At 42.6% G+C, this 26927-nt stretch overlaps 1 protein-coding gene across 5 annotated transcripts in view; it reads right to left on the reverse strand.

The window, feature by feature from the left end:
- The window catches only part of LOC106056375 (beta-1,4-galactosyltransferase 2-like), a 27338-nt gene extending 987 nt beyond the window's left edge, over window positions 1–26351 (reverse strand). Inside the window, exons 1-8 of one of the 5 annotated variants that reach the window (XM_056012452.1) lie at window positions 26215–26351; window positions 25630–25820; window positions 20455–20799; window positions 19395–19627; window positions 17575–17762; window positions 3853–3975; window positions 964–1068; window positions 665–824 (exon numbers count right to left, since the gene is read on the reverse strand). In XM_056012452.1, coding sequence (XP_055868427.1) covers window positions 665–824; window positions 964–1068; window positions 3853–3975; window positions 17575–17762; window positions 19395–19627; window positions 20455–20799; window positions 25630–25759 — 1284 coding nt within the window. In that variant the 5' untranslated portion in view covers window positions 25760–25820; window positions 26215–26351. Of the gene's footprint in view, window positions 1–664; window positions 825–963; window positions 1069–3852; window positions 3976–17574; window positions 17763–19394; window positions 19628–20454; window positions 20821–21731; window positions 22299–22332; window positions 22469–25629; window positions 25821–26214 lie in introns of those variants that run through there. The other 4 variants (XM_056012449.1, XM_056012448.1, XM_056012450.1 and 1 more) reach the window with 4 other exon arrangements.
- Window positions 26352–26927: the final 576 nt, after the last annotated feature.

Genomic DNA, 26927 nt, shown 5'->3' on the forward strand with positions numbered 1-26927 from the left:
CTTGTATGCATATTAAATAGACTTTTTTTCTTTGATAAAGTAAAGTAAACATTTTTTTGTAAAACCGTATTAGCTGTGGGAGGGCCATCAACAGCTGTATATCCCTCGCTGAGGAATGGCGTGGCTGATGGAATAAAATAGCTAGCCTTTCTCACGTGCTATGGTTGTATGGAAAAGCTCCAGACTTTTGTTAACAGATGCCTACGCCGAATATTAGGAATGAGTTGGCCAGAAAAGATAACTACTATTGATTTGTGGGAGAGAACTAGACAAAAGCCCATAGCCCAAGACATCACAAAACGAAAATGGAGCTGGATAGGACACACCCTGCGATAACCAGCTACCAATGTTGCAAAGCAGGCACTTGACTGGAACCCACAAGGAAAGAGGAAAGTGGGCAGACCCAAGCAAACCTGGAAGAGGTCAGTCATCAGTGAAGCTGAGGGTACTGGAATGACATGGGAGCAGATGAAGAAAGCTGCTCAGAACCGAGTTCGTGGAGAGGTGTGGTTGCGGCCCTGGGGGTACACAGGATTAAGTGAAGTTATGGTAGTTCTCTAGAGGCAGTGTTCTAACCCTGTTTACCTATCCGTCGGCCCTTGATGGACGTTTCCACTGGAGGATGACACGTTGAGGCCTGGAATATATCCCCTCACCCACCTACCAAGATAGATCTCACCTCTAGCAGCCCTCTGTTGTCGAGTGAGACAGTGATCCAGGTGTACAGTGTCTCTGGCTTCATGTCCAGCACCTGATAGTGTTTGGTCACTGTGTTTAGACCTTCAACATCCTGTCTTCTAGCTGCACTTTTTAACAAAGCGAACCTTAGAGATGGATAGAATCTTAGTAAGGATGAATAGACCCTTCCAAACTGGGTTACTGCCATTGTTACAATCTAATCTATTCGAAACAGACAGAAAAACAGGGTGAGTTGATTTAAGTTTTGTAAAAACTAGTCCTCACCTGAGCGGGTTTTCTGCATTGCCTTTGTCTCGCTCGTGTTTAATCATATCATATCGGGCTGTCATGACGTCATATCTAACCATTGTCAGATTTTTAGCTCTAACTCTAATGTGAAAAATAAAATAAAAAGAATGAAATTGTTGGAAAATTAAATGGCGATAATGTCTTAAAAGTTGTTGTTTTTTTTTACCCACGTTTTTGACTAGACAGACGGACAGACAGACAGATATAGTCAGCAATAAATCAAAAAGCATATTTCCAACTTCATTGTTTATTTCGCTGAAAGGGGGACGTAATTCCGATTGATAAATTAGGTGAAATTGGCTTTTGCAGTTGAATGGAAATATTTAGTTACTAGCATTGTTAAATCTACTCCAGTGTTAATTATTAAGTTGTTTTGTTTTACTCGTCCTTCCACCCCCCCCCCCACCAATTCACAGATCCAGTTGAATCTTTACACAATTATTTATGTTAATGTAGTCATTTGCACAGTCATCCATAGTCGATGACAATGTATGAATCAATAAAAAAACAACTAACTAATTAGTTAATCAATTAGTGGTAATTAATAGATTGTGTTTTATAAAAAAAAAAAGAGGAGGGTTATTCCTGTAATGTTGATATATCGTGTGATCTTTTGCGGTTATTCCCCTTACATAAGGATTAGCCTATCGTAGCTCTGAATGTCCCAGTAATGTATTACACTGTTTGGATTCACTCCCTTTGCACTGAGCATTCAAACATTCCATATTGGTATTTGTTTCTTTTTGTTGTAATAAGTAGTTTTTCATATAATCGCGGTAACTTGTGCAGTGTGGCACCATTCCTATGGAACACTGAACTACAGGAAAAAGGGGGGAGGGGGGGGGGGTTAAGGAATTGTTTTTTCACTGAGGCTTTGAATAAGAGATTGTGTCCCTTTACAAAACAATTAGATCAATTAGATACTCATTATATGACAAAAATTAGGCCAGGTTCACATCAGGTTCTTCCTTCACTTTCACCTATCCATTGAACCATTTGGGCACCACACAAGATCTGTCAACCTTCTTTCTCCATTCTTCTCTTTCATTTGCCTTTGAAAGAATTTGATTCTGATATTCTTTCTGAAAATATTGAAATCTGCCTTTTTACCTGCCTGGGTGGACCACTTCGGTCGACAATTTAGAGTTTGTGTTTCACCCAAATTGTCTTTGTAACCTTGTTTTTAAAGGATTTTTATATTTTCCCTTTTAGCTGCTCAAGTTTTAAAAAGTTTTCTGATTTAAAGACATTTTCAATTTTAACAATCACGAAAATCTATGTAGCAGGATTACTTAATAAATACTATTTTTATCCCCCCCCCCCAAAAAAAAAAAGCTAACAGGCATTTCTCATTTATTGCACATGAGTGGAGATTCCTTAAAGCAAAACAAAACTTTGATCAATGTTAACTGAAGAACTTTCTTATGACGAGGTAACAGTGGTTGGGGGTGACCCGATAAAATAGCACGGACAAAATGGCATCGATAAAATTGCGCCGACATGAAGCGCGAACTTTCCCGACAAAATAGCGCATACTTCTATAAGATGTGATTAAAAGTACCGAATTTTAGTGAGTGAAGGTCCTGGGCAGCATTTGTTGTTCCTGTCTCTATCTTCTTCAATAGGAATAGATCTAAAAGTGTGCCGTATTTGCAGAGAAAAAGTTATCTCATTCTCCTTTTTCAGCAATAATTAAAATGCATAACTTGCGAAAAAAAAAATAGGTTTTTGAAATGTGATGACCCCGTTCAAGGGTTAGGTATATGATGATGTGTGCGTTACACATGTGTGTTATAGTATAATCAGAAATCTTGATTATCTGCGGCATTTCTATTTGATCAAACCAGGGCGTGTCTTATCGCAACATTGGTAAACTTGGGTGGGTCTAGTTAAGATGGCGATCACATTTCTTGTCTCGCCAATTGTTTGTTTCATCTCAAGCTGTGACTGACCAATTCAATCAATAGTTTTGCTATTTACTGTCCGCCTTTGTCTAACTCCATCACATAGCTATCAAAGTTCATTAGTGTCAATTTGGATTGTAGGCCTAAATCTCTCCCAAGCACACTTTTCATTAGAAAAGAAAATAAACCCCCGCCCCTTCCTCTTGTACATTCTCTTCCGCGACAAAAAAAATCAGCAGTTTGTTTTTTCTTATGCGGTGTGTAAATCTGACAAGTATAGAAGTATCTTTACATGTGTTTGAAGTGGACTTTTGGAATCTAAATAAATGATACATTGTAGTGTAACTGAGTTGTTTATTCTCTGCGTGTGTCCAGCGTGTCAGAAGGTCATGTCCAGTGTGTGTGTGTGTGTGTTCATAGTACTTCAACAATGTCACGTGAGACGTGTTTGTGCTTGTTCACTGTCTACTTTTATCCACTTGACTAAAGCCATGATATTGGCATCTTTAGGAGTTATCTCATTACATGTTTATTTTGAAATGTATTGTTTTAGCTTATTATAATTCTTGCAAATTGGTTGCATATTTCTATTTTAAGATAGCTAAAACATTTTCAGCAAAATGATTGAAAAATAATGATAACATTAATTAAAAAAACATTGGCTCTATTCATATTTTTACGATATCTGAAGTATTTCTTGCAAAACGACTGAAATATATTTTTTCTGCGCTAATTTGTTGGCGCTATTTTGTCGGCGCTATTTTGTCGGCGCTACTTTGTCGGCGCTATTTTGTCGGCGCTATTTTATCCTCGCTAGTTTGTCGGGGAACCGTGGTAGGGTTGCATTAATTCCTCCTTTGAACTGTTAAATACGTATGTTCTGTATATTCAAGGACTCGAATATATCTGTTAAGTCAATAGTCACCACCCCATTAGAACTTGAAGTATGTCTATTATTTACCTTACTAATAGATCATCATCCTCTGCGCCCCATCCAATATATAGATTTGAGTTTCCGTTCACCTGAAGGTACTGGCTTCGAAGAAGTCCTACCACACCGCCAAAGTAATTCGAATAAAGAAGGCTGTTGATGTGGAGATAATTGTGTAATTATATCACCTCTTAAAAATAAAAAAGAATTATTATTTTTAGCGGCCCCACGAAAGGGGAAAAGACTCTATTAGTATTGTGTGGCCTGTCTGTCAGTCTGTCCGTCCGTCCCGTTTATATCTCAGAAACTAGAAGAGGAAATGAAAATCGGAAATGATGATATTTTAGATCATTCAAAGTTCTGATGCAATGGCTACTTTTTCTTTTCGGAAAGCGAAAAATCTAATTTTTTAAATCAAATATGCAAGCAGTTTATTCATAAAAATACACTATTTTTACAACTATTCACTATTATTAGTAACAAACAATAGAGGCTTTTTTTTTAGTAAGGGCTACAACCGTTTATCATATTTAACACGTATGCAAACGGTTTTAGATTTTTTATAAAATATTGCTAAGTTATGTAAGTTCTGTCATACTAAATACTACATTTACAAAAAAATTGTTAACTTTTTTTAAAGAGAAAAATCTATTTACTATGCATATAAGTTGGACATAATTTAGCACAACAATTAGTAGTTTTTCATATTATCGCGTGTACTGCAACGCTATACAAGCACAGTGTAATACAAAACTGAAGGATTTTTTTTTACGGAAATGTATTTTCTTGAGGCTTTTAATAAGAGATTGACCTTTTACAAAACAATTAGATAAATTAGATACTCATTATAAGACATCAGTTAGGCCAGGTTCACATCTAACTTCACATTCACTTTCACCTATCCCTTGGTCTACTGAACCATTGGGGCACCACACATGATCTGTCAACCTTCTTTCTCCATTCTGTCATTTGCCTTTGATAGAATTTCATTCTGATATTCTTTCTGAAAATATTGAAACCTGCCTTTTAACCCACCTGGGTGGACCACTTCTGATAGAATTTAATACTGATATTCTTCTGAAAATATTGAAACCTGCTTTTTTTCCTGCCTGGGTGGACCACTTCGGGGTTCGATTTTGAATTTGCGTTTCCACACAAACTGTTTTTGTAACCTTGTTTATTTAAGTTTTTTAAACTATTAACTTGATGGTTTGGGTTTGAGTGAAGTGATGTTTTACTCTGAAAAGGCTTAAAGGCCATGAAGAATGCGCTCCAGATTGACATTATGAGTGTCCCGAGTTCAATCACTCTCTGCTACCGCCCCCTGCCGTCATGCAAGAGGCTTAGGCTAAGACGTAATAAAATATATTATTTCTAAGCCAAAGTCGTGAGGAAGAAGTTCCCACAACAAAATGGATGTAAGAAACAGACTTCAACTTAAAGCCAATCTGCAGAAAAATACGAAGGATAATTAAACTGAAGAAGAAAATGTATAATAAAATGCAGGGAGTAGCATCTGTATTTGTACACTGTGTATGTGTGATATAAAGAGAGATAACACCAGCTACAGGGAGAGCATCTAAAAGATTAGACAGAACACTACTTCATGAAACTTTTTAAAAGGAAAAAAAAACTACAGTTCCCCTTTCATATTTTGCTATCTATGGGGCAGATGATGTAAAGGTCATCCGTTTCTGTGGCCCAACGTTAACGAGGGTGTCATGTGGCCAGCACCACGAACAACCGCCTTTACTTTTCCCCAACCAATGTCATGTACCCATTAGAGTGGGGTGGAATCAGAGGCGCCCAAAAATGCCGAAATTAAAAATCCCAGTCTTCACCGGGATTTGAAACCGGGACCCCCTGTTCGGAAGCCAAAGACTTTACCACTCAGCCACCGCACCTTCTTAAATTCTTATTGGAAGATATATCTATAACTTCTTCTAATGTCAATGTCAAGATAGAGCGGAGTACGACTCGGGACAGCTGAGTAGAGCGGAGCACGACACGGGACAGCTGAGTAGAGCGGAGTACGACTCGGGACAGCTGAGTAGAGCGGAGTACGACTCGGGACAGCTGAGTAGAGCGGAGTACGACACGGGACAGCTGAGTAGAGCGGAGTACGACTCGGGACAGCTGAGTAGAGCGGAGTACGACTCGGGACAGATGAGTAGAGCGGAGTACGACTCGGGACAGCTGAGTAGAGCGGAGTACGACACGGGACAGCTGAGTAGAGCGGAGTACGACTCGGGACAGCTGAGTAGAGCGGAGTACGACTCGGGACAGCTGAGTAGAGCGGAGTACGACTCGGGACAGCTGAGTAGAGCGGAGTACGACACGGGACAGCTGAGTAGAGCGGAGTACGACTCGGGACAGCTGAGTAGAGCGGAGTACGACTTGGGACAGCTGAGTAGAGCGGAGTACGACTCGGGACAGCTGAGTAGAGCGGAGTACGACTTGGGACAGCTGAGTAGAGCGGAGTACGACTCGGGACAGCTGAGTAGAGCGGAGTACGACACGGGACAGCTGAGTAGAGCGGAGTACGACTCGGGACAGCTGAGTAGAGCGGAGTACGACTCGGGACAGCTGAGTAGAGCGGAGTACGACTCGGGACAGATGAGTAGAGCGGAGTACGACTCGGGACAGATGAGTAGAGCGGAGCACGACACGGGACAGCTGAGTAGAGCGGAGTACGACACGGGACAGCTGAGTAGAGCGGAGTACGACACGGGACAGCTGAGTAGAGCGGAGTACGACACGGGACAGCTGAGTAGAGCGGAGTACGACACGGGACAGCTGAGTAGAGCGGAGTACGACTCGGGACAGCTGAGTAGAGCGGAGTACGACACGGGACAGCTGAGTAGAGCGGAGTACGACTCGGGACAGCTGAGTAGAGCGGAGTACGACACGGGACAGCTGAGTAGAGCGGAGTACGACACGGGACAGCTGAGTAGAGCGGAGTACGACTCGGGACAGCTGAGTAGAGCGGAGTACGACTCGGGACAGCTGAGTAGAGCGGAGTACGACACGGGACAGCTGAGTAGAGCGGAGCACGACACGGGACAGATGAGTAGAGCGGAGTACGACTCGGGACAGCTGAGTAGAGCGGAGTACGACACGGGACAGATGAGTAGAGCGGAGTACGACTCGGGACAGATGAGTAGAGCGGAGTACGACACGGGACAGCTGAGTAGAGCGGAGCACGACACGGGACAGCTGAGTAGAGCGGAGTACGACACGGGACAGCTGAGTAGAGCGGAGCACGACACGGGACAGATGAGTAGAGCGGAGTACGACTCGGGACAGCTGAGTAGAGCGGAGTACGACTCGGGACAGCTGAGTAGAGCGGAGTACGACTGGGGTCAGCTGAGTAGAGCGGAGTACGACTCGGGACAGATGAGTAGAGCGGAGCACGACACAGGTCAGCTGAGTAGAGCGGAGCACGACACGGGACAGATGAGTAGAGCGGAGCACGACACGGGACAGATGAGTAGAGCGGAGTACGACTCGGGACAGCTGAGTAGAGCGGAGTACGACTCGGGACAGCTGAGTAGAGCGGAGTACGACTCGGGACAGATGAGTAGAGCGGAGTACGACTCGGGACAGCTGAGTAGAGCGGAGTACGACTCGGGACAGCTGAGTAGAGCGGAGTACGACTCGGGACAGCTGAGTAGAGCGGAGTACGACTCGGGACAGCTGAGTAGAGCGGAGTACGACACGGGTCAGCTGAGTAGAGCGGAGCACGACTCGGGACAGCTGAGTAGAGCGGAGCACGACACGGGTCAGCTGAGTAGAGCGGAGCACGACTCGGGACAGCTGAGTAGAGCGGAGTACGACTTGGGACAGATGAGTAGAGCGGAGTACGACTCGGGACAGCTGAGTAGAGCGGAGTACGACTTGGGACAGATGAGTAGAGCGGAGTACGACTTGGGACAGCTGAGTAGAGCGGAGTACGACTCGGGACAGATGAGTAGAGCGGAGTACGACACGGGACAGCTGAGTAGAGCGGAGTACGACTCGGGACAGATGAGTAGAGCGGAGTACGACTCGGGACAGCTGAGTAGAGCGGAGTACGACTCGGGACAGATGAGTAGAGCGGAGTACGACTCGGGACAGATGAGTAGAGCGGAGTACGACTCGGGACAGCTGAGTAGAGCGGAGTACGACACGGGACAGCTGAGTAGAGCGGAGTACGACACGGGACAGCTGAGTAGAGCGGAGCACGACACGGGTCAGTTGAGTAGAGCGGAGCACGACACGGGTCAGCTGAGTAGAGCGGAGCACGACACGGGTCAGCTGAGTAGAGCGGAGTACGACACGGGACAGCTGAGTAGAGCGGAGCACGACACGGGTCAGCTGAGTAGAGCGGAGCACGACACGGGTCAGCTGAGTAGAGCGGAGCACGACACGGGTCAGCTGAGTAGAGCGGAGCACGACACGGGTCAGCTGAGTAGAGCGGAGCACGACACGGGTCAGCTGAGTAGAGCGGAGTACGACACGGGACAGATGAGTAGAGCGGAGTACGACTCGGGACAGCTGAGTAGAGCGGAGTACGACTCGGGACAGCTGAGTAGAGCGGAGTACGACTCGGGACAGCTGAGTAGAGCGGAGTACGACTCGGGACAGCTGAGTAGAGCGGAGTACGACTTGGGACAGCTGAGTAGAGCGGAGTACGACTTGGGACAGATGAGTAGAGCGGAGTACGACTTGGGACAGCTGAGTAGAGCGGAGTACGACTTGGGACAGATGAGTAGAGCGGAGTACGACTCGGGACAGCTGAGTAGAGCGGAGTACGACTTGGGACAGCTGAGTAGAGCGGAGTACGACACGGGACAGCTGAGTAGAGCGGAGTACGACACGGGTCAGCTGAGTAGAGCGGAGTACGACTCGGGACAGCTGAGTAGAGCGGAGTACGACTTGGGACAGCTGAGTAGAGCGGAGCACGACACGGGACAGCTGAGTAGAGCGGAGTACGACACGGGACAGCTGAGTAGAGCGGAGTACGACTCGGGACAGCTGAGTAGAGCGGAGCACGACACGGGACAGCTGAGTAGAGCGGAGTACGACACGGGACAGCTGAGTAGAGCGGAGTACGACACGGGACAGCTGAGTAGAGCGGAGCACGACACGGGACAGCTGAGTAGAGCGGAGCACGACACGGGACAGCTGAGTAGAGCGGAGCACGACACGGGACAGCTGAGTAGAGCGGAGTACGACACAGGACAGCTGAGTAGAGCGGAGTACGACACGGGACAGCTGAGTAGAGCGGAGCACGACACGGGACAGCTGAGTAGAGCGGAGTACGACTCGGGACAGCTGAGTAGAGCGGAGTACGACTCGGGACAGCTGAGTAGAGCGGAGCACGACACGGGACAGATGAGTAGAGCGGAGTACGACTCGGGACAGCTGAGTAGAGCGGAGTACGACTCGGGACAGATGAGTAGAGCGGAGTACGACACGGGTCAGCTGAGTAGAGCGGAGTACGACTCGGGACAGCTGAGTAGAGCGGAGTACGACACGGGTCAGCTGAGTAGAGCGGAGTACGACTCGGGTCAGCTGAGTAGAGCGGAGTACGACTCGGGACAGATGAGTAGAGCGGAGTACGACACGGGACAGCTGAGTAGAGCGGAGTACGACTCGGGACAGCTGAGTAGAGCGGAGCACGACACGGGTCAGCTGAGTAGAGCGGAGTACGACACGGGTCAGCTGAGTAGAGCGGAGTACGACACGGGACAGCTGAGTAGAGCGGAGCACGACACGGGACAGCTGAGTAGAGCGGAGTACGACACGGGTCAGCTGAGTAGAGCGGAGTACGACTCGGGACAGCTGAGTAGAGCGGAGTACGACACGGGTCAGCTGAGTAGAGCGGAGTACGACTCGGGTCAGCTGAGTAGAGCGGAGTACGACTCGGGACAGATGAGTAGAGCGGAGTACGACACGGGACAGCTGAGTAGAGCGGAGTACGACTCGGGACAGCTGAGTAGAGCGGAGCACGACACGGGTCAGCTGAGTAGAGCGGAGCACGACACGGGTCAGCTGAGTAGAGCGGAGTACGACTCGGGACAGCTGAGTAGAGCGGAGTACGACACGGGACAGATGAGTAGAGCGGAGTACGACTTGGGACAGCTGAGTAGAGCGGAGTACGACTCGGGACAGCTGAGTAGAGCGGAGTACGACTCGGGACAGATGAGTAGAGCGGAGCACGACACGGGACAGCTGAGTAGAGCGGAGTACGACTCGGGACAGCTGAGTAGAGCGGAGCACGACACGGGACAGCTGAGTAGAGCGGAGTACGACACGGGACAGCTGAGTAGAGCGGAGTACGACTCGGGACAGCTGAGTAGAGCGGAGTACGACTCGGGACAGCTGAGTAGAGCGGAGTACGACTCGGGACAGATGAGTAGAGCGGAGCACGACACGGGACAGCTGAGTAGAGCGGAGTACGACTCGGGACAGCTGAGTAGAGCGGAGTACGACTCGGGACAGCTGAGTAGAGCGGAGTACGACACGGGACAGCTGAGTAGAGCGGAGCACGACTCGGGACAGCTGAGTAGAGCGGAGTACGACACGGGACAGCTTAGTAGAGCGGAGCACGACTCGGGACAGCTGAGTAGAGCGGAGTACGACACGGGACAGCTGAGTAGAGCGGAGCACGACTCGGGACAGCTGAGTAGAGCGGAGTACGACTCGGGACAGATGAGTAGAGCGGAGTACGACACGGGACAGATGAGTAGAGCGGAGCACGACACGGGACAGCTGAGTAGAGCGGAGTACGACTCGGGACAGATGAGTAGAGCGGAGTACGACTCGGGACAGCTGAGTAGAGCGGAGTACGACTCGGGACAGCTGAGTAGAGCGGAGTACGACTCGGGACAGATGAGTAGAGCGGAGTACGACTCGGGACAGCTGAGTAGAGCGGAGTACGACTCGGGACAGCTGAGTAGAGCGGAGTACGACTCGGGACAGATGAGTAGAGCGGAGTACGACACGGGACAGCTGAGTAGAGCGGAGTACGACTCGGGACAGCTGAGTAGAGCGGAGTACGACTCGGGACAGCTGAGTAGAGCGGAGTACGACACGGGACAGCTGAGTAGAGCGGAGCACGACTCGGGACAGATGAGTAGAGCGGAGTACGACTCGGGACAGATGAGTAGAGCGGAGTACGACTCGGGACAGCTGAGTAGAGCGGAGTACGACTCGGGACAGATGAGTAGAGCGGAGTACGACTCGGGACAGCTGAGTAGAGCGGAGTACGACACGGGACAGCTGAGTAGAGCGGAGTACGACTCGGGACAGCTGAGTAGAGCGGAGTACGACTCGGGACAGATGAGTAGAGCGGAGTACGACACGGGACAGATGAGTAGAGCGGAGTACGACTCGGGACAGCTGAGTAGAGCGGAGTACGACTCGGGACAGATGAGTAGAGCGGAGTACGACACGGGACAGATGAGTAGAGCGGAGTACGACTCGGGACAGATGAGTAGAGCGGAGTACGACTCGGGACAGCTGAGTAGAGCGGAGTACGACTCGGGACAGCTGAGTAGAGCGGAGTACGACACGGGACAGATGAGTAGAGCGGAGTACGACTCGGGACAGATGAGTAGAGCGGAGTACGACTCGGGACAGATGAGTAGAGCGGAGTACGACACGGGACAGATGAGTAGAGCGGAGAACGACACGGGACAGCTGAGTAGAGCGGAGTACGACTCGGGACAGATGAGTAGAGCGGAGTACGACTCGGGACAGATGAGTAGAGCGGAGTACGACACGGGACAGATGAGTAGAGCGGAGCACGACTCGGGACAGCTGAGTAGAGCGGAGTACGACTCGGGACAGCTGAGTAGAGCGGAGTACGACTCGGGACAGATGAGTAGAGCGGAGTACGACTCGGGACAGATGAGTAGAGCGGAGTACGACTCGGGACAGATGAGTAGAGCGGAGTACGACACGGGACAGATGAGTAGAGCGGAGTACGACACGGGACAGATGAGTAGAGCGGAGTACGACACGGGACAGATGAGTAGAGCGGAGTACGACTCGGGACAGATGAGTAGAGCGGAGTACGACTCGGGACAGCTGAGTAGAGCGGAGTACGACTCGGGACAGATGAGTAGAGCGGAGTACGACTCGGGACAGATGAGTAGAGCGGAGTACGACTCGGGACAGATGAGTAGAGCGGAGTACGACACGGGACAGATGAGTAGAGCGGAGTACGACTCGGGACAGCTGAGTAGAGCGGAGTACGACTCGGGACAGCTGAGTAGAGCGGAGTACGACTCGGGACAGCTGAGTAGAGCGGAGTACGACTCGGGACAGCTGAGTAGAGCGGAGTACGACTCGGGACAGCTGAGTAGAGCGGAGTACGACTCGGGACAGCTGAGTAGAGCGGAGTACGACTCGGGACAGCTGAGTAGAGCGGAGTACGACACGGGACAGATGAGTAGAGCGGAGCACGACACGGGTCAGCTGAGTAGAGCGGAGCACGACACGGGACAGATGAGTAGAGCGGAGTACGACACGGGACAGATGAGTAGAGCGGAGTACGACACGGGACAGATGAGTAGAGCGGAGCACGACACGGGACAGCTGAGTAGAGCGGAGTACGACACGGGACAGATGAGTAGAGCGGAGTACGACTCGGGACAGATGAGTAGAGCGGAGTACGACTCGGGACAGATGAGTAGAGCGGAGTATGACACGGGACAGATGAGTAGAGCGGAGTACGACTCGGGACAGCTGAGTAGAGCGGAGTACGACACAGGTCAGCTGAGTAGAGCGGAGTACGACTCGGGACAGATGAGTAGAGCGGAGTACGACACGGGACAGATGAGTAGAGCGGAGTACGACTCGGGACAGCTGAGTAGAGCGGAGTACGACACGGGACAGATGAGTAGAGCGGAGCACGACTCGGGACAGCTGAGTAGAGCGGAGTACGACACGGGACAGCTGAGTAGAGCGGAGTACGACTCGGGACAGCTGAGTAGAGCGGAGTACGACTCGGGACAGCTGAGTAGAGCGGAGCACGACACGGGACAGCTGAGTAGAGCGGAGTACGACACGGGACAGCTGAGTAGAGCGGAGTACGACACGGGACAGCTGAGTAGAGCGGAGTACGACACGGGACAGCTGAGTAGAGCGGAGTACGACACGGGACAGATGAGTAGAGCGGAGTACGACACGGGACAGCTGAGTAGAGCGGAGTACGACTCGGGACAGCTGAGTAGAGCGGAGTACGACACGGGACAGCTGAGTAGAGCGGAGTACGACACGGGACAGATGAGTAGAGCGGAGTACGACACGGGTCAGCTGAGTAGAGCGGAGCACGACACGGGACAGCTGAGTAGAGCGGAGTACGACTCGGGACAGATGAGTAGAGCGGAGTACGACACGGGACAGCTGAGTAGAGCGGAGTACGACTCGGGACAGATGAGTAGAGCGGAGCACGACTCGGGACAGCTGAGTAGAGCGGAGTACGACACGGGACAGCTGAGTAGAGCGGAGTACGACTTGGGACAGCTGAGTAGAGCGGAGTACGACTCGGGACAGCTGAGTAGAGCGGAGTACGACTCGGGACAGCTGAGTAGAGCGGAGCACGACTCGGGACAGCTGAGTAGAGCGGAGTACGGCTCGATGTAAGCTGAGACAGGTTGAAGTGAAACGCAGTACAGTGAACTGTACCAGATATTGTACAGTCTTCTACGCTACTTGTTACCCTAACCCTAACCCTAACTTTTCATCTCGCCGGGGTCACACGTAGTGACCTCTGCCTGTCACTGTTAAGTTTGCGTTAGCTAATTTTTGTTAAGCTGTAGACTCGAAGCTTTTGTCTGAGTTCGTTCATGTCAAGTTGAACAAGCCATTGGGTTGAAGACATTTAGCCAGAAAGAACCCACCTATGACACCAATTGCTACGTACTTCTGAATCTTCTGGCTAAATGTGCTAGCAAACACACACATAAAAACACTGCAAAGAACTTGACCACTCAACATCCAGCGTTATATACTTTATTGACTATAACAAGCCCACTGCTTCTTCCACTGATAGACCCCCGCCTGCACTGATGAAACTCTGCAGCCCATGTTGTTTGCCATATATGGCTCCTTTTGTCTCGAAAGGCAATGGATGCGCCCAAATGAGTCACTGGTTTTGGCTTAATCTTGAGACGGGGCAGAATCTGGTGTGGCTAGTCAAGCCAATTCTAGAACGGCAGACTTTGCCACAATTCATACATGTGTATGCCTCTGATTCAGGGCTAGCGGACAGGGCAGCTTTCTTTTTTTCCCTCTTGATTAAGGCCGCTTCAGTTCTTTTGTTCTCAGCAAGGGTTGTCCCAGCACGCACAGTCTAAGACTAAGACTAAGACTAAGACTGCTTTATTGATCCTTACTGAAATTTGTTGTGATTACAAGGACTCTTTTCTCATATAAAGACAACACAACAGAAAAATACACATAAATACAACAGACAACATAAAGAGTTCATTCAGCGACTACACACAGGCATCTTGGTGCATTTCATATTCCCTGATCAATGAGTGGCGGTGATAGAGTCTGACCGAGTGAGGTACGAACGAGTTTTTGTACCGCTCTGTTCCTGTTTTGATTGACAGCAGTCGCCCACTTCGCGACGACCTGGCGTAGTTCTGATGGAGCGGGTAGCCGTTGTCTTCCAAGATTTTTTCGATTTTTCTTAGGCACTTTTGTTCAAAAAGTTCCTTTAAATGTGATAATGTTGTGAGTGTAATTTTTTTTTTTTGATGCTTTTTTAATGATGTTTTCTAGACGTCGCAACAGTTTAGATGAGGCGTTGCCTTGCCAACAAGTTATTCCGTATGTTAGCAGATTTTGTATAGTCGCGCCGTAAAATGTCTCAAGGATCTTCTTGCTTAGTTTAAAGCTATTGAGTTTGTATAGAAAAAAGAGTCGCTGGGCTGTTTTCTTTGTCAGAGTTCCAAGGTGGTCTTCCCATGAAAGCTTGTTGTTGATGATAACGCCTAGATATTTATATGCCTTTACTTGTTCTATAGATGTAGTGTTTATTTGTAGTTCACGTATAGTTTGTTTTTTCTTTCTAAAATCTATTATAAGTTCTTTAGTTTTTGTTACATTCAGTTCTAGAAAGTTGTCGGTGCACCAGTTTGTAAACTCTTCTATCGAGCTTCGATACTGAGTTTCGTCTCCTGAAATAAGACCGACTATGGCAGTATCATCAGCGAATTTAATGAGTTTAACTGAGTCATAGATGCTTCTTATGTCATTAGTGTAAAGAGTGTATAGTACAGGAGAAAGTACACAACCTTGTGGAGCACCCGTACATAGTACTCGAGTTGACGATTTGGTGTTGTTGACTTTAACATACTGGGGCCGTTGGGTTAAAAAGTTTAGAACCCATGCTTGTAAGTAAGGGCTTACATTTAAGTTACTCAGTTTGTTTATCATTAGATGTGGCTGTATGGTATTGAAAGCCGACTCGTGCGTATGTTTTGGATATATCGAGATGTTTATAAAGCTGGTCCAAAAGCAATAGAATCTAAGAATGGCATCCTCAGTTCCTCTAACTGCTTTGTATGCAAATTGGTGAGGGTCTAGGCTGTTATTGACTTTTGTTACAAGTTGTTTAAGCATATATTTTTCAAAACATTTCATAACAATAGGTGTTAGTGCTACTGGGCGGAAATCATAGGGGTTACTGGATAGCGAAATTTTTTTTTTTATTTTTGCTTTAACTTAATAACTATTGTTATATTATATCATATGACAACTCAATAATAAAAAATATATATTGAATGTTGTCTAATGTTTCCGGGTTGCCATGGTAACGGCAGCCATCTTGAAAATAAACAAAAATTAGTTCATATAGGAAAATTCTAAAATTTTTCAAAATAGATAAATTTCAAAGCTAAAAATACTTACACCTTAAAGTATAAAGGTGGCTGGAAGGAGCTAGCTAGATTTTATACATTTTCCCTTAGTATTGTGCATTTTATGATTTTTGAAAAAAGGGTGATTTTTTTCCTGTAAAATGCATCCACATTTTTTTTCCCAAAAGATCATATATTAAAAACTTCTTCAGCTAAAGTCATTAAAACTAGCTGATTCTCTGTATTATTTATCTCTGAATATGTGTACCAAATTTGACACATTTATCTCTATTAGTTCTAGAGATTTTAGAAATATGTTACAGGGGGGGGGGGGTCACAAAAAATGCATTCACTCAAAAACAGTGAATTTGTATTAAGAAAAATATGGAAAATAGTGTTCACCACGCATCATTAAAATGCTTTTTTTCAATAAAAAATGCTATTTTTTAGAAAATTTTTGGTGCCAGTTTATAAAATACATGTCCACCTATTTAATTACACCAAAATTGAAAAATCGATTTTTTTACCCAAAATCGGATCCAGTAACCCCTTTAATTAAGCAATCTATTTTTGGTTTCTTAGGCACTGGTATGATTTCTGAAGTTTTCCAGATGTGTGGAATTACGCACGTTTGCAATGACTGGTTAAAAATATGAAAGAAGATAGAAGAAATTTGCTCCGCACATAGCTTGATCAGCTTGCCACTAATTTTGTCTATTCCACAAGCTTTTGTTACGTCTACTCTTTTAAATAACAAGGTCACTTCATCCTCAGTTACAAAGTTGACGTAGGGCTCTTGTTTTTCTTTGGACAGAGTGTTGAAAAGTTCTTTGTGTAGATCAACAAAATCTTCTTTGTCAAAACGAGAATAAAAATAATTTAGTTCGTTGGCGAATTTCTCATCATCAGCCACTAAAATTTGTTCTCGTTTTGAGGCGCAGCATGTTATTTTCTTTAATCCCTCCCAGCATTGTTTTGAGTTGTTCTTTGCAAAGAAATTCTCAATTTTTTCTTTGTATGTTTTTTTCCCTTCAATTCTGTCTCCATGCACTCAGGTCTTTGGCTATGTTTTCCCACATACTTTCGCTGATGCCTGAGGCTCTCATATCTCGCTTGCAGACATCTCTATATGTTAGTCTTGGGCGTAATCTTCTTTGTGTCAGGAGAGCATACATGCTGTTCATATTGGCCAATCTCAAAACTTCCTGATTGGAGACATGGTCCCTCCAAGAGATGCCCATTATGCGTCTCAGGCAGCGCAAGTGGAAACTATTCAATCTGTTTGCCATAAGATTCAGAAATACGTAGCAATATATATAAAGATAAAAAGAAAACGAAGTTTATTAAGAACCAATAAATAAATGCTTAGAAAGCTTAGAAAATTTTATTCTGCAGTTCTAAAAGGTGCACAAAAATTATAATATCCCTTTTGAATTCCATAGCTTTCATTCAACATTTTCTTTTGTATACCAGTGACACCAAAAAGCTATATGTTTATACATTTACCACTATGTATGTAAATCTCCATCATTGAGTAAATGTTTAAGAAACGAAACAAAAAATGGATAAATGTTTCAAATCAAACAAGAACATAAAACTAAAATGCTATTAAAAAACATTAGTTAGACCGATAATAGAATATGTGTCCTCTGTTTTAGAGTCATCACTTCAAGAAAACATAAAAAAAAAACTAGGACACAAAATAGAACCGTGACTTGAAAGGAAATGAATATTTAAATTTAAAAAAGCATACATTATCAACATGTCCTTTACTTTTAACGCCGGATACACCGAATAGCTATCTATTTATAGTTGTTCTGGCTTGTGGGAAAGTTGAAATGATTGTAACAAAAAAAAATGGCGAAGTTTAAGAAGAATAAAAGAGTGTTACTTGTAATTGTATTTGTTTAAAGCCACAGCAAAGTGTCGAGGGTTCCCACCACATCTGTACAGGTTGTGGTCGTTGAGGGGAATAATGTCCACGTCATGCAGAATGTAGCAGTCAAATCTGTGAAACTTCTCCGCCTCCAGAAACCCAACGTTGAACAGGGCGCCACGGTTAAACGTCGAGTTACCTGCCTATAATTGTATATATGATTCAATTTTACAAAGTGTAAAAAAATAAATAGATAATATCATTATGTAACTTTCTAATGGCAAGTCAGAAATGACACGTGAGGTTCACATTGAAAAGAATAGATTGTTAACAAGAAAAAATTAAATATACTTTTAAACAAGGTTACAAAAGACAGTACGTGTAGAAACACAAACTCAAAATCGGCCCCCGAAGTGGTCCACCCAAGCAGGCTTCAATATTTTCAGAAAGAACATCCGAATGAAATTATATCAAAGACAAATGAGAGATAAGAATGGAGAAAGAAGGTTAACAGATCTTGTGTAGTGCCCCAACGGTCCCGCAGATCAAAAGATAGGTGAAAGTGAATGTAAAGTTAGATGTGAACCTGACCTAACTAGTTCACCTTTCAGACATTGTGGTCTATGGGGCAGATGATGTAAAGTTAATCTGTTTTTTGTGGCTTACGGTTAACGAGGGTGTCATGTAGCCAGCACAACGACCAAACGCCGTTATTCTTACCCAACTAATGTCAGGTACCCATTAGAGATGAATGGACTCAGAGGCGCCCAAAGATTCCAAAGTTGAAAATCCCAGTCTTCACCAGGATTCGAACCCGCGACCCCAGGTTCGGAAGCCAAGCGCTTTACCGCTCAGCCACCGCTCTTCTCCTGGCCTAACTGATGTCTTATAATTGATCTAATTGTTTTGAAAAGGCTCAATCTCTTAATCGAATTATCAAAAAAAAAAAAAAAAATTTCCGCAATAAAAAAAGTTCACAAAAATAAAGTTTACAAGATTACTATTCTTTTTAAATTAGGTCTAGCTTGTAATGCATACTAATTAGCTTTTTCTCTTAAAATACTGCTTGCATAACTGATTTTAAAAGTTAGATTTTCCGCTTTCAGAAAAAAAAAAGTAGCCGTTGCATCAGAACTTTGAATGATCTAAAATATTGTGATGTCCGATTTTCAATATCTTTTCTAGTTTACGAGATCTAAACGGGACGGACGGACAGACGACAGACGGACAGACATTTCGCCCAAAAGTAATAGCGTCTTTTCCCCTTTCGGGGGCCGCTAAAAACAGACACGATTCTCTAAAACATCTCCTTGATTTTATTCTCCTAAATATTGAAACGTTGATGTATATCGATGACTTTCTAGCTAAATGGCCGGTGTGACTGTTATAAGTTTTCAAATTAAGAAATAAATAAATTCAAATTTGACTAGACAATGCGGTCTAGAGACAAACATCGGTTTTAAAAGGACTATCGCTTTCGGGAATGTTCAAATGTAAAGTATCATTGAATCAAGACTTAAATAAATTAATGTTAAGGGAAATTCCTCTAAGGCAAATAATTGCATTATAATAAGGTTTAGTATATCTATACATTCGCTTAAACAGGATTCTTTCTCTGGCGGGGGCGGACTAAAAATGTTGTATTGTTATTCAATCTAATATTCATTTGTTATTAAGAGAGAAACAATCGCTCTATAAGTTGTATAAAGGAGACACAATATTTTTAAAAGTATTTATAATGTTTCTCTTGTTTAGTATATATTTTTCAAAGTTCAATAAGATAATTTTGTTACATATTTTATATTTTAAAGTATCCATAGTTTTCTTTTAAGTACCTGTTCTATAACAAAGAACGTGACGTCAACATTTTGCCTTGTCAGAAAAGGAATCAGATTGTGTAGTAGAACAAGCAGGTGACTGTTGCGGTTTCTGTAAGGTATGATGATAGCCACTGACTGTCCAGGTGTACAGTTTTGTGGACGAAGATGACCACCAGGTTCCATCTGAGTGAACTCCTCAATAAGTTCAGACTTGGTCACGTGAGAATAATTTCCCAATCTCAGACCAACTGAATTAAACAACAACAGAAAAAATAATTAAAAAAAAAAAGCACTTTAAAAACAAGCAATACTTATATGCTGTAAGAACTGGTACGAATGTCTTTGAAGACAACAAAACAGCTAGGCCTAAGAAAAGTGACATAACAGAAAAACGTGGCCGTCTATATTAAATTCATTTACAATGGCTTACTCAGCATACAACCGAGCATTCCATTCACATGCGTAGGCACAATAGTGTGGAGTAAGACTCTCACCCCTGATGAACGGAAGTGGTCATTATCGAGACCAATGCTCAGACTGATTACAGTAACACCTTTAGAAAAATCATTAAACTTGGAGACACTTTTTGAGCATTGAAAGATAGATTCTGCTAAAGTTCAATGTTACTCTCAGCTACCTGTTCCTTTAGCTACAGTTTAACAAATATTGTCAGCTATGATGGAAGAATAAAGTAGCTATAATAACATAAAACACTAAACCATAACCTACTAATTGAAAAACAAAACCTAATGAAATACTCAGAAAGACACAAAGATAGAGGCATATTTCTTAATTCAATACGTTAGAACAGATTCGTACAAGTGCTTCTTCTTCCCTAGCGCCATTAGAAAATGGAATGGGTTGCCTGAATCAGGCAGGAAAACCAACAACTTAGCAGAGTTTGTAACATTGATTAACATACATGACTAAATTGACACTTTAAATGTGTAGGACATAAATATCTTCATCTTTGAAGTAACGTCTGTAATAGATAAGGTAAGACTGTATATTATTTCAATGCTTAAAGAGCTGCATAAAAAATATACTTTAACAATTGGAACAAACAAAAACTTACTTAAATCTTTTGGTTTCTCTGGACAAACATTCTTGTCAGTCTCCCTAGAAGTTTTATTGCTGTACTCTGTGGTTTTGTTTTCTGTTGTCCAAACGTCGTCATATCGTCTGCTACTGTGAACTATGACCTTAGGTTTATACCTACTTGTGTTTCTATGTGACTCAGTTAGGTGTTGGCCTAACAGTTTGAAGCTTGCGTCAAGAGATCCATCATGTTCATATTCTCCACTAGAATTAAGGCCTGTAAACTGAGGTGTACGTGTCGTGGTTCTAAATTGTAAAGTTTCATTTCTTGAGGGTGTTGTTTGGTTGAATGAAAAGTTACTTTGAAAAACATCAAGAAAACCTGATAACATAGAAGTAGAGTCTGAAACAGAAGTTATATTTATATATCTTCAATATCTAGAATGTGCACATTACATATAACAATACGGCAAAACAGTACAAGCATAGCGCACGGAAATATACATTAATGCCACACCTTTACTCAGACATTACATGAGGTATATACTAAGTGGGGAAAATGTTTTCTTGTGTTTGTCTCTCAATTATCGGTGGCACGTCATTAAATATATTCAGTAAAAAAGTCGATTATTCTGATGTCAGTTCTCCGAAACGTCAAATAATCGGACTGCCCTTTCTCTCAGCCCGCGATTGATAGATGTGGTCATTGTCGAGATCAATGTTCGGATTGTATAGGATTCAATATTTGCCACTAACGTGACTTTGTTCACATCATTGCATAGACCGATATTTTGTTTTTATTCTGTTTTTCACGATTTTATTTCAGAGAGTAGTATTGTCTTCCTAAATTGTATGACATATAAGGATTTGGAGGAGCCTCCTTGTAGACTTGGACACACTGCTTGAACACACTGCTTGAACACAGTGCTTGGACCCACTGCTTGAACACACTGCTTGAACACACTGCTTGAACACACTGCTTGGACACACTGCTTGGACACACTGCTTGAACACACTGCTTGAACACACTGCTTGAACACAATGCTTGAACACACTGCTTGAACACAATGCTTGAACACACTTCATCAACACAACGTAGAATATATTCTACATGAGTTTCCCGCTGTTCTATCCAAGACAAAAGACAGGAATGGAGAAAGACGGTTGAAAAATCTTGGGAGGTGCCCCAACGGTCCTAGCAGACTGAAGAATAGCTGCAGTTTGAAGGGGTGATTAGAAAACATTTATGTTAAATAAACATATTTTTTTTTAAAAACGTAAATTTAGTATTTATTGTTATCTAAAATTACTCACCTGAAATTCTATAGTTAAGAAAATTATAACTGACCATACTCCTACAATTCAAAACATAGAGCAAAAAGACGACACATATGAAAGATAAAAGCAGCATGATTGATTTCTTCTGATGTGTGGAACATTTCATTTTATCAATCTCATGTAATTGAATATCCACATCACAGACACACACAAAATATGTAATACGGAGTGAATTAAATTCAGAGGTAGCCTCGTTAGGTCAGCAATGGTAAAGTCTTAAATAACAAAGTAACAAAAGATCTTGAATGAAATCACTTGACATGCTTCTCAAACCAATTGTTAGTGACACACACGAACAAATTAAATGTATTTTTCTTAAATAAAAAATGTGAGAACTTTTAGAACATCACAATAGCATACGACAGCTTTTTTTTTTGATACGCTAGAATAATTTATGAAAGCGAAAATGGTTGTATTATGCATATACATTACAACCGATAATTCTTCTTAAAAAGCTATGAGGTTTTATTAAAGAGCAGCATTGTATATAATAGCACCGGCACTGTTATTCGTTAGAATTTCCATTTAAAAATGAATATAGGCCTACGTATAAAAAAAAGAAAGAAAATTTAAGTACATTCGATTTTAGTGAATTTGTGAAATCTTTCTATTAAGAACTTTAGTAATTTTGAAATAAGTGAAACCATAGATTCACTAATAATCTTCCTATTAGCTTCCCCATTAGGAGACCTATATCTCTACTCAGATCGAAACACACAACATGACCAACAGTTTACATTTGTTTAGTGTCTATTATCGACTACATCAAAATCTTCAAAGTCAAATTTTTATGTGAATTTTAGTCGTTTATGTATGTTATTACATAAGAGGACATATATACACACACAAAAATCAATTAAGCGTAGGTCTTCCAATCAATACAATGAAAATTTAATGATAGTCCATTTTGTGAACAGCTATACACTGTATCTTTTTTTAACAAAGCTTATAGCAACTCACTCGTGAGTCTGTTTACTAAGGATACATTTGGCACACGTTATTACTCTCATTTCCCATTCTCGAATCAAGCAGAAACTTTGCACAATTATAAAATAAAAATATTTGTTGAAAATAAATTCAATGTTGAATAATAATACACAAAAAAACAAGGTTACTGGTAATTAAGATCTAGGTTTACAGTCAGCAAACAACAATCATTAGTGTCAATACTTAATTATATTGAACGAGCGCACCTTTGCGCACCATATTAACATCCCTTTTCGTTAAAAACAAAAACATTTCGGGGAGTATCATAAACCAAAAGTACAACAGAAGCAAAACAAACATACACAACAACACATACACAACAACACATACACAACAACACATACACAACAACACAGACACAACAACACATACACAACAACACATACACAACAACACATACACATATACGCTTCAATGAAAATGAAAGATGTCACATTTAAAAAATCAACATTCAAGAGTTCATTAATAAACATAGTCATTGAATCTTGTCGTTTTCTTCAACTGATCCCTTGGTCATATTGAATGATAAGTAGTTCGTTGATAGTCGTTTCCAAAGTTAGTTTGTAATGACCTATGGCGAATGTGTTGATCTTGAGCTCTACTGTCCTGTAAGGTGTCATGATGATCGGGAAGTATATCTGGTTGTTGAGTTTCTCTGTTCGGGTTGATATGCACTCTGTTTCTTTGGTACACTGCACCATTGTCACCTGGAATAATGTAAGCTCTCTGGTTGACTTGAGACTGGTTTCTTCCACGTCTCCATGTAGGGTCATTAGGAGATTGGAAATAGACCATCTGTCCAGTTCTCAGCTGACTCAGATTTCTTGACCTCTTATCATAAGATGTTTTTACACTCATCTGACGCTTTTCTTTCCTTCTCATAATGTTCTCTTGACATGTAGAAATCTTAATGTTACTCCTTTTGTTTGGTATCAGTGTTCGAGTCATCCGACCAAAAAACATCTGAACTGGGATTAGATTTGTGTCTTGCCTTGGAGTATTTCTAAATTCCAGAAGAGCTTCATAAGCATCTGACTTTGATTTTCTAGATTTCTTCATTATGTTCTTCAAAATTTTAACTGCTGGTTTGATGGTATCCGGGGGAGTATTTCAAATGAGTCACTCCCCATTCCATCATAAATTTGGAAAAGTATTCCAACGTAAATTGACGTCCACTATCAAATATACAGACTTTGGGCAGCCCATATCTTGCAAATAAAACTTTCAGTTTCTTTATGATTGCCTTAGTTGTTGTCGACTGCATGCTTTCTACCTCTATGAAATTTGAATAATAGTCCACTATGGCTAGATATTGTTGGTTACACATTTGGAACAAATTAATTCCAATCTTGTCCCACGGATTAGAACCTATTTCATGCTGTATTAATTCTTCTCTATAATTCGCTGTTTTGTTTTTCTGACAAATGTAACATGAGTTGGCTATTTCCTTTATTCTAGCTGACAATCCAGGCCAATTAACAGCGCCTATTTCGTAAACAAACGATATCCAATCGGATTGAAATAGAAAAACGCGTAATAATCAAGTATGAGCTAGTTACAAAGCTATAGTTATATCGACATGAAAGAGTCAAAGGTCATTTATATTGCTATAACATAAATGCAACTATTGAAAAAAAAATTATTAAAGAAATATAGTTTTTTCTTGACTTTCGAGGGGGGGGGGAATACGTTCCGAGAAATTAATATTTCCTCGGTATTGAATTTCATAAACGTTCACTATTTTTTAAATGAAAAGTATCACCAGACATCACCAAACACTTAAATCTCGTAAATAACAATTTCCCATTCTCTTAATAACCTTCACATGCCAACTGTTTCTGAGGTCACGGGGCAACTATTGGTCTACACAGGTTGCGACGTCACAGGTTAGTGTTGAGGCCACTATAACGATTGGTCTCGATTGAAACAGTTAATGTGCTACACTGTTATTTTGGCCAATCAGCATCCAGAAAGTTTGGCGATGACGTATTCATTTATTTTTTCCAATAGGCTACTGTGCATTTACGTCACGTGGCCGTGGCAAAGCACGTGTTTCAAAACAAAACTTAACGCGAGAGTATTTTCATTATTTCTTTGAAAACCCGTGGTATAGCGGCTATAGCCCTTCGCGAAAGTCGAATCTGGAAACGCAAAGGGTCAACTGTAGCTCCTATCGTACACCTTGTTCCGCGCATCGGAATATTTTATTAGTGCAAAGCGACAAGCCAGGAAAGTTCCATGACTGAATCCGTCTGTGACCGACTGAGCAATTATTTGGTAGTGTGCTTACCAGAATTGATTATTATTTAGTGTGTTGATTTTTCATGCCAAAGTTTCTGCATCATTAGTTACGTTTACTAACCTTAAAAGGCGAAATGTTTCACTCAGTACAAATTCAACACAATAGTTCAATACCTACGTAAGGTTCCATGTTAAATAGCAAAAAAAAAAAAAAAAAAAGGCCTACATCGTTAGAGGCTGACGAACCCTTTAGCGTGATGGGGTAAAGTATATATAAGTATCTGTTCAGTGCCCCATATATGACACTCTGCAGGGCTCTGCGCTCTGCTAAAGCCGCCTCTGACTACACCCAAACTCTTACGAGGAGTGGGGAGGGATCTAATGGGTACCATCTCCCCGACCACTCCTGCCACTCGCAAGCGAGGACGATTCACTAGAACATCAGGTTCCGGGTGAGCTGTGTGCATTCATGTACTCACTGATGTCCCAAAGTTCAAATCCAAGTTTTAACCAGGATTCAGAATATAGACCATAGACTTATATGATATACACACTAAGTTCGGCAATCTCTTATAAAAGTGGCTAATATAAAAACTAATAATAATAATTATTATTATTGCAGGACTGCTTTGCGAATGTCGCTCACCTGAAATTACACGTATGTGAAAATAATTACTAGACAAGTTCCTCGAAAATAACAGATTAAAGGTAAGAGTGACAATGTTTATAGTCAAGACAACCTTTGCGGTCATTTTCAGATATTTGTTGATCTTCATAGTTTTTGTAGTCACACGTATTCTACCGACTTAGGATGGATAGGTAACTGCATTCAATGACCTGACAACAAAAGTAAATACTGTCGTTATAAAACTAACAATTTAAATCTAGTCTCAAAACTCTTGAAAAAGAAACATTTATCTGTGATGAATACCAAAGGGTACCATTCGCAGTTAGTTGACAACAAGAAATAGATCTTTACTCAATCAGAGAAGACATTTAGCGAATGTTATAAGCTTATGTTAATAAGAAGTCTATTATTTAGAAAATGTGTTGTATTCTTAAATCATCAGCTGTGTATTTGTAATGTGAATTTATTCCGTACACACCCAGGGATATATTTAATAATAGTATTTATGTAAGAATGATATAAACATACACTAGGTGTTGGCTAATTTGTTTAAACTATTCCACTTTAGTTATGAGTGAAGTGATAAAGAGAAGTTCAACTCACTTTTAGCGGAGACGTCAACCTGTATCAACACTGATCAACTATAGACTTGTGAGAACATGGTCTCCGTAAAGGTTGTGGCCTCCTGCGTGCGAAAGCAACAAAATGAGGCCTCTTATTTATTTCTACATTAAAAATAGATTATTATCTTATAGTTTAGAGTTTTTTAATTATTTGTATATACAGTATGTACAAGTGAACAGTTCAACACTTATCTTCACAAAAGTATCAACAATTTCACCAGTGTGTATTTAAGAAGAATTAGAACTGTTTTCAACTTTTCTATCGTGTTTCAGTTGAGATATGTTGTCAAAATGTTCCACTTATAGTTTGAAAAATATAGAAATATCTCTTGAACAAATTTACTATTTCAAAGAATCGTTTTACGGAATCATTATTTACTAAAGTCAGACTTTGCTGAAGACGGTACACACAAATAAAAAAAAAACATCTTAGGATTTAAATCGCATTTTTTTTAAAGTAATCCTGGAATTATTTTTGACCGCCCCCAAATTTTGGTGTATATATCTATATACTCAAGAAAAGTCAGACTTTGCTGAAGACGGTACACACAAAAATACACAAAAAAACGGCCTAGGATTTAAATCGCATTTTTTAAAGCAATCCTGGAATTATTTTTGACCGCCCCCAAATGTTGGTGTATATATCTATATACTCAAGAAAAACATAAAAAATCTAGCTCTAAATTTCCATTT

This window comes from Biomphalaria glabrata, chromosome 15 (genome assembly GCF_947242115.1).
Source record: "Biomphalaria glabrata chromosome 15, xgBioGlab47.1, whole genome shotgun sequence".
NCBI lineage: Eukaryota > Metazoa > Mollusca > Gastropoda > Planorbidae > Biomphalaria > Biomphalaria glabrata.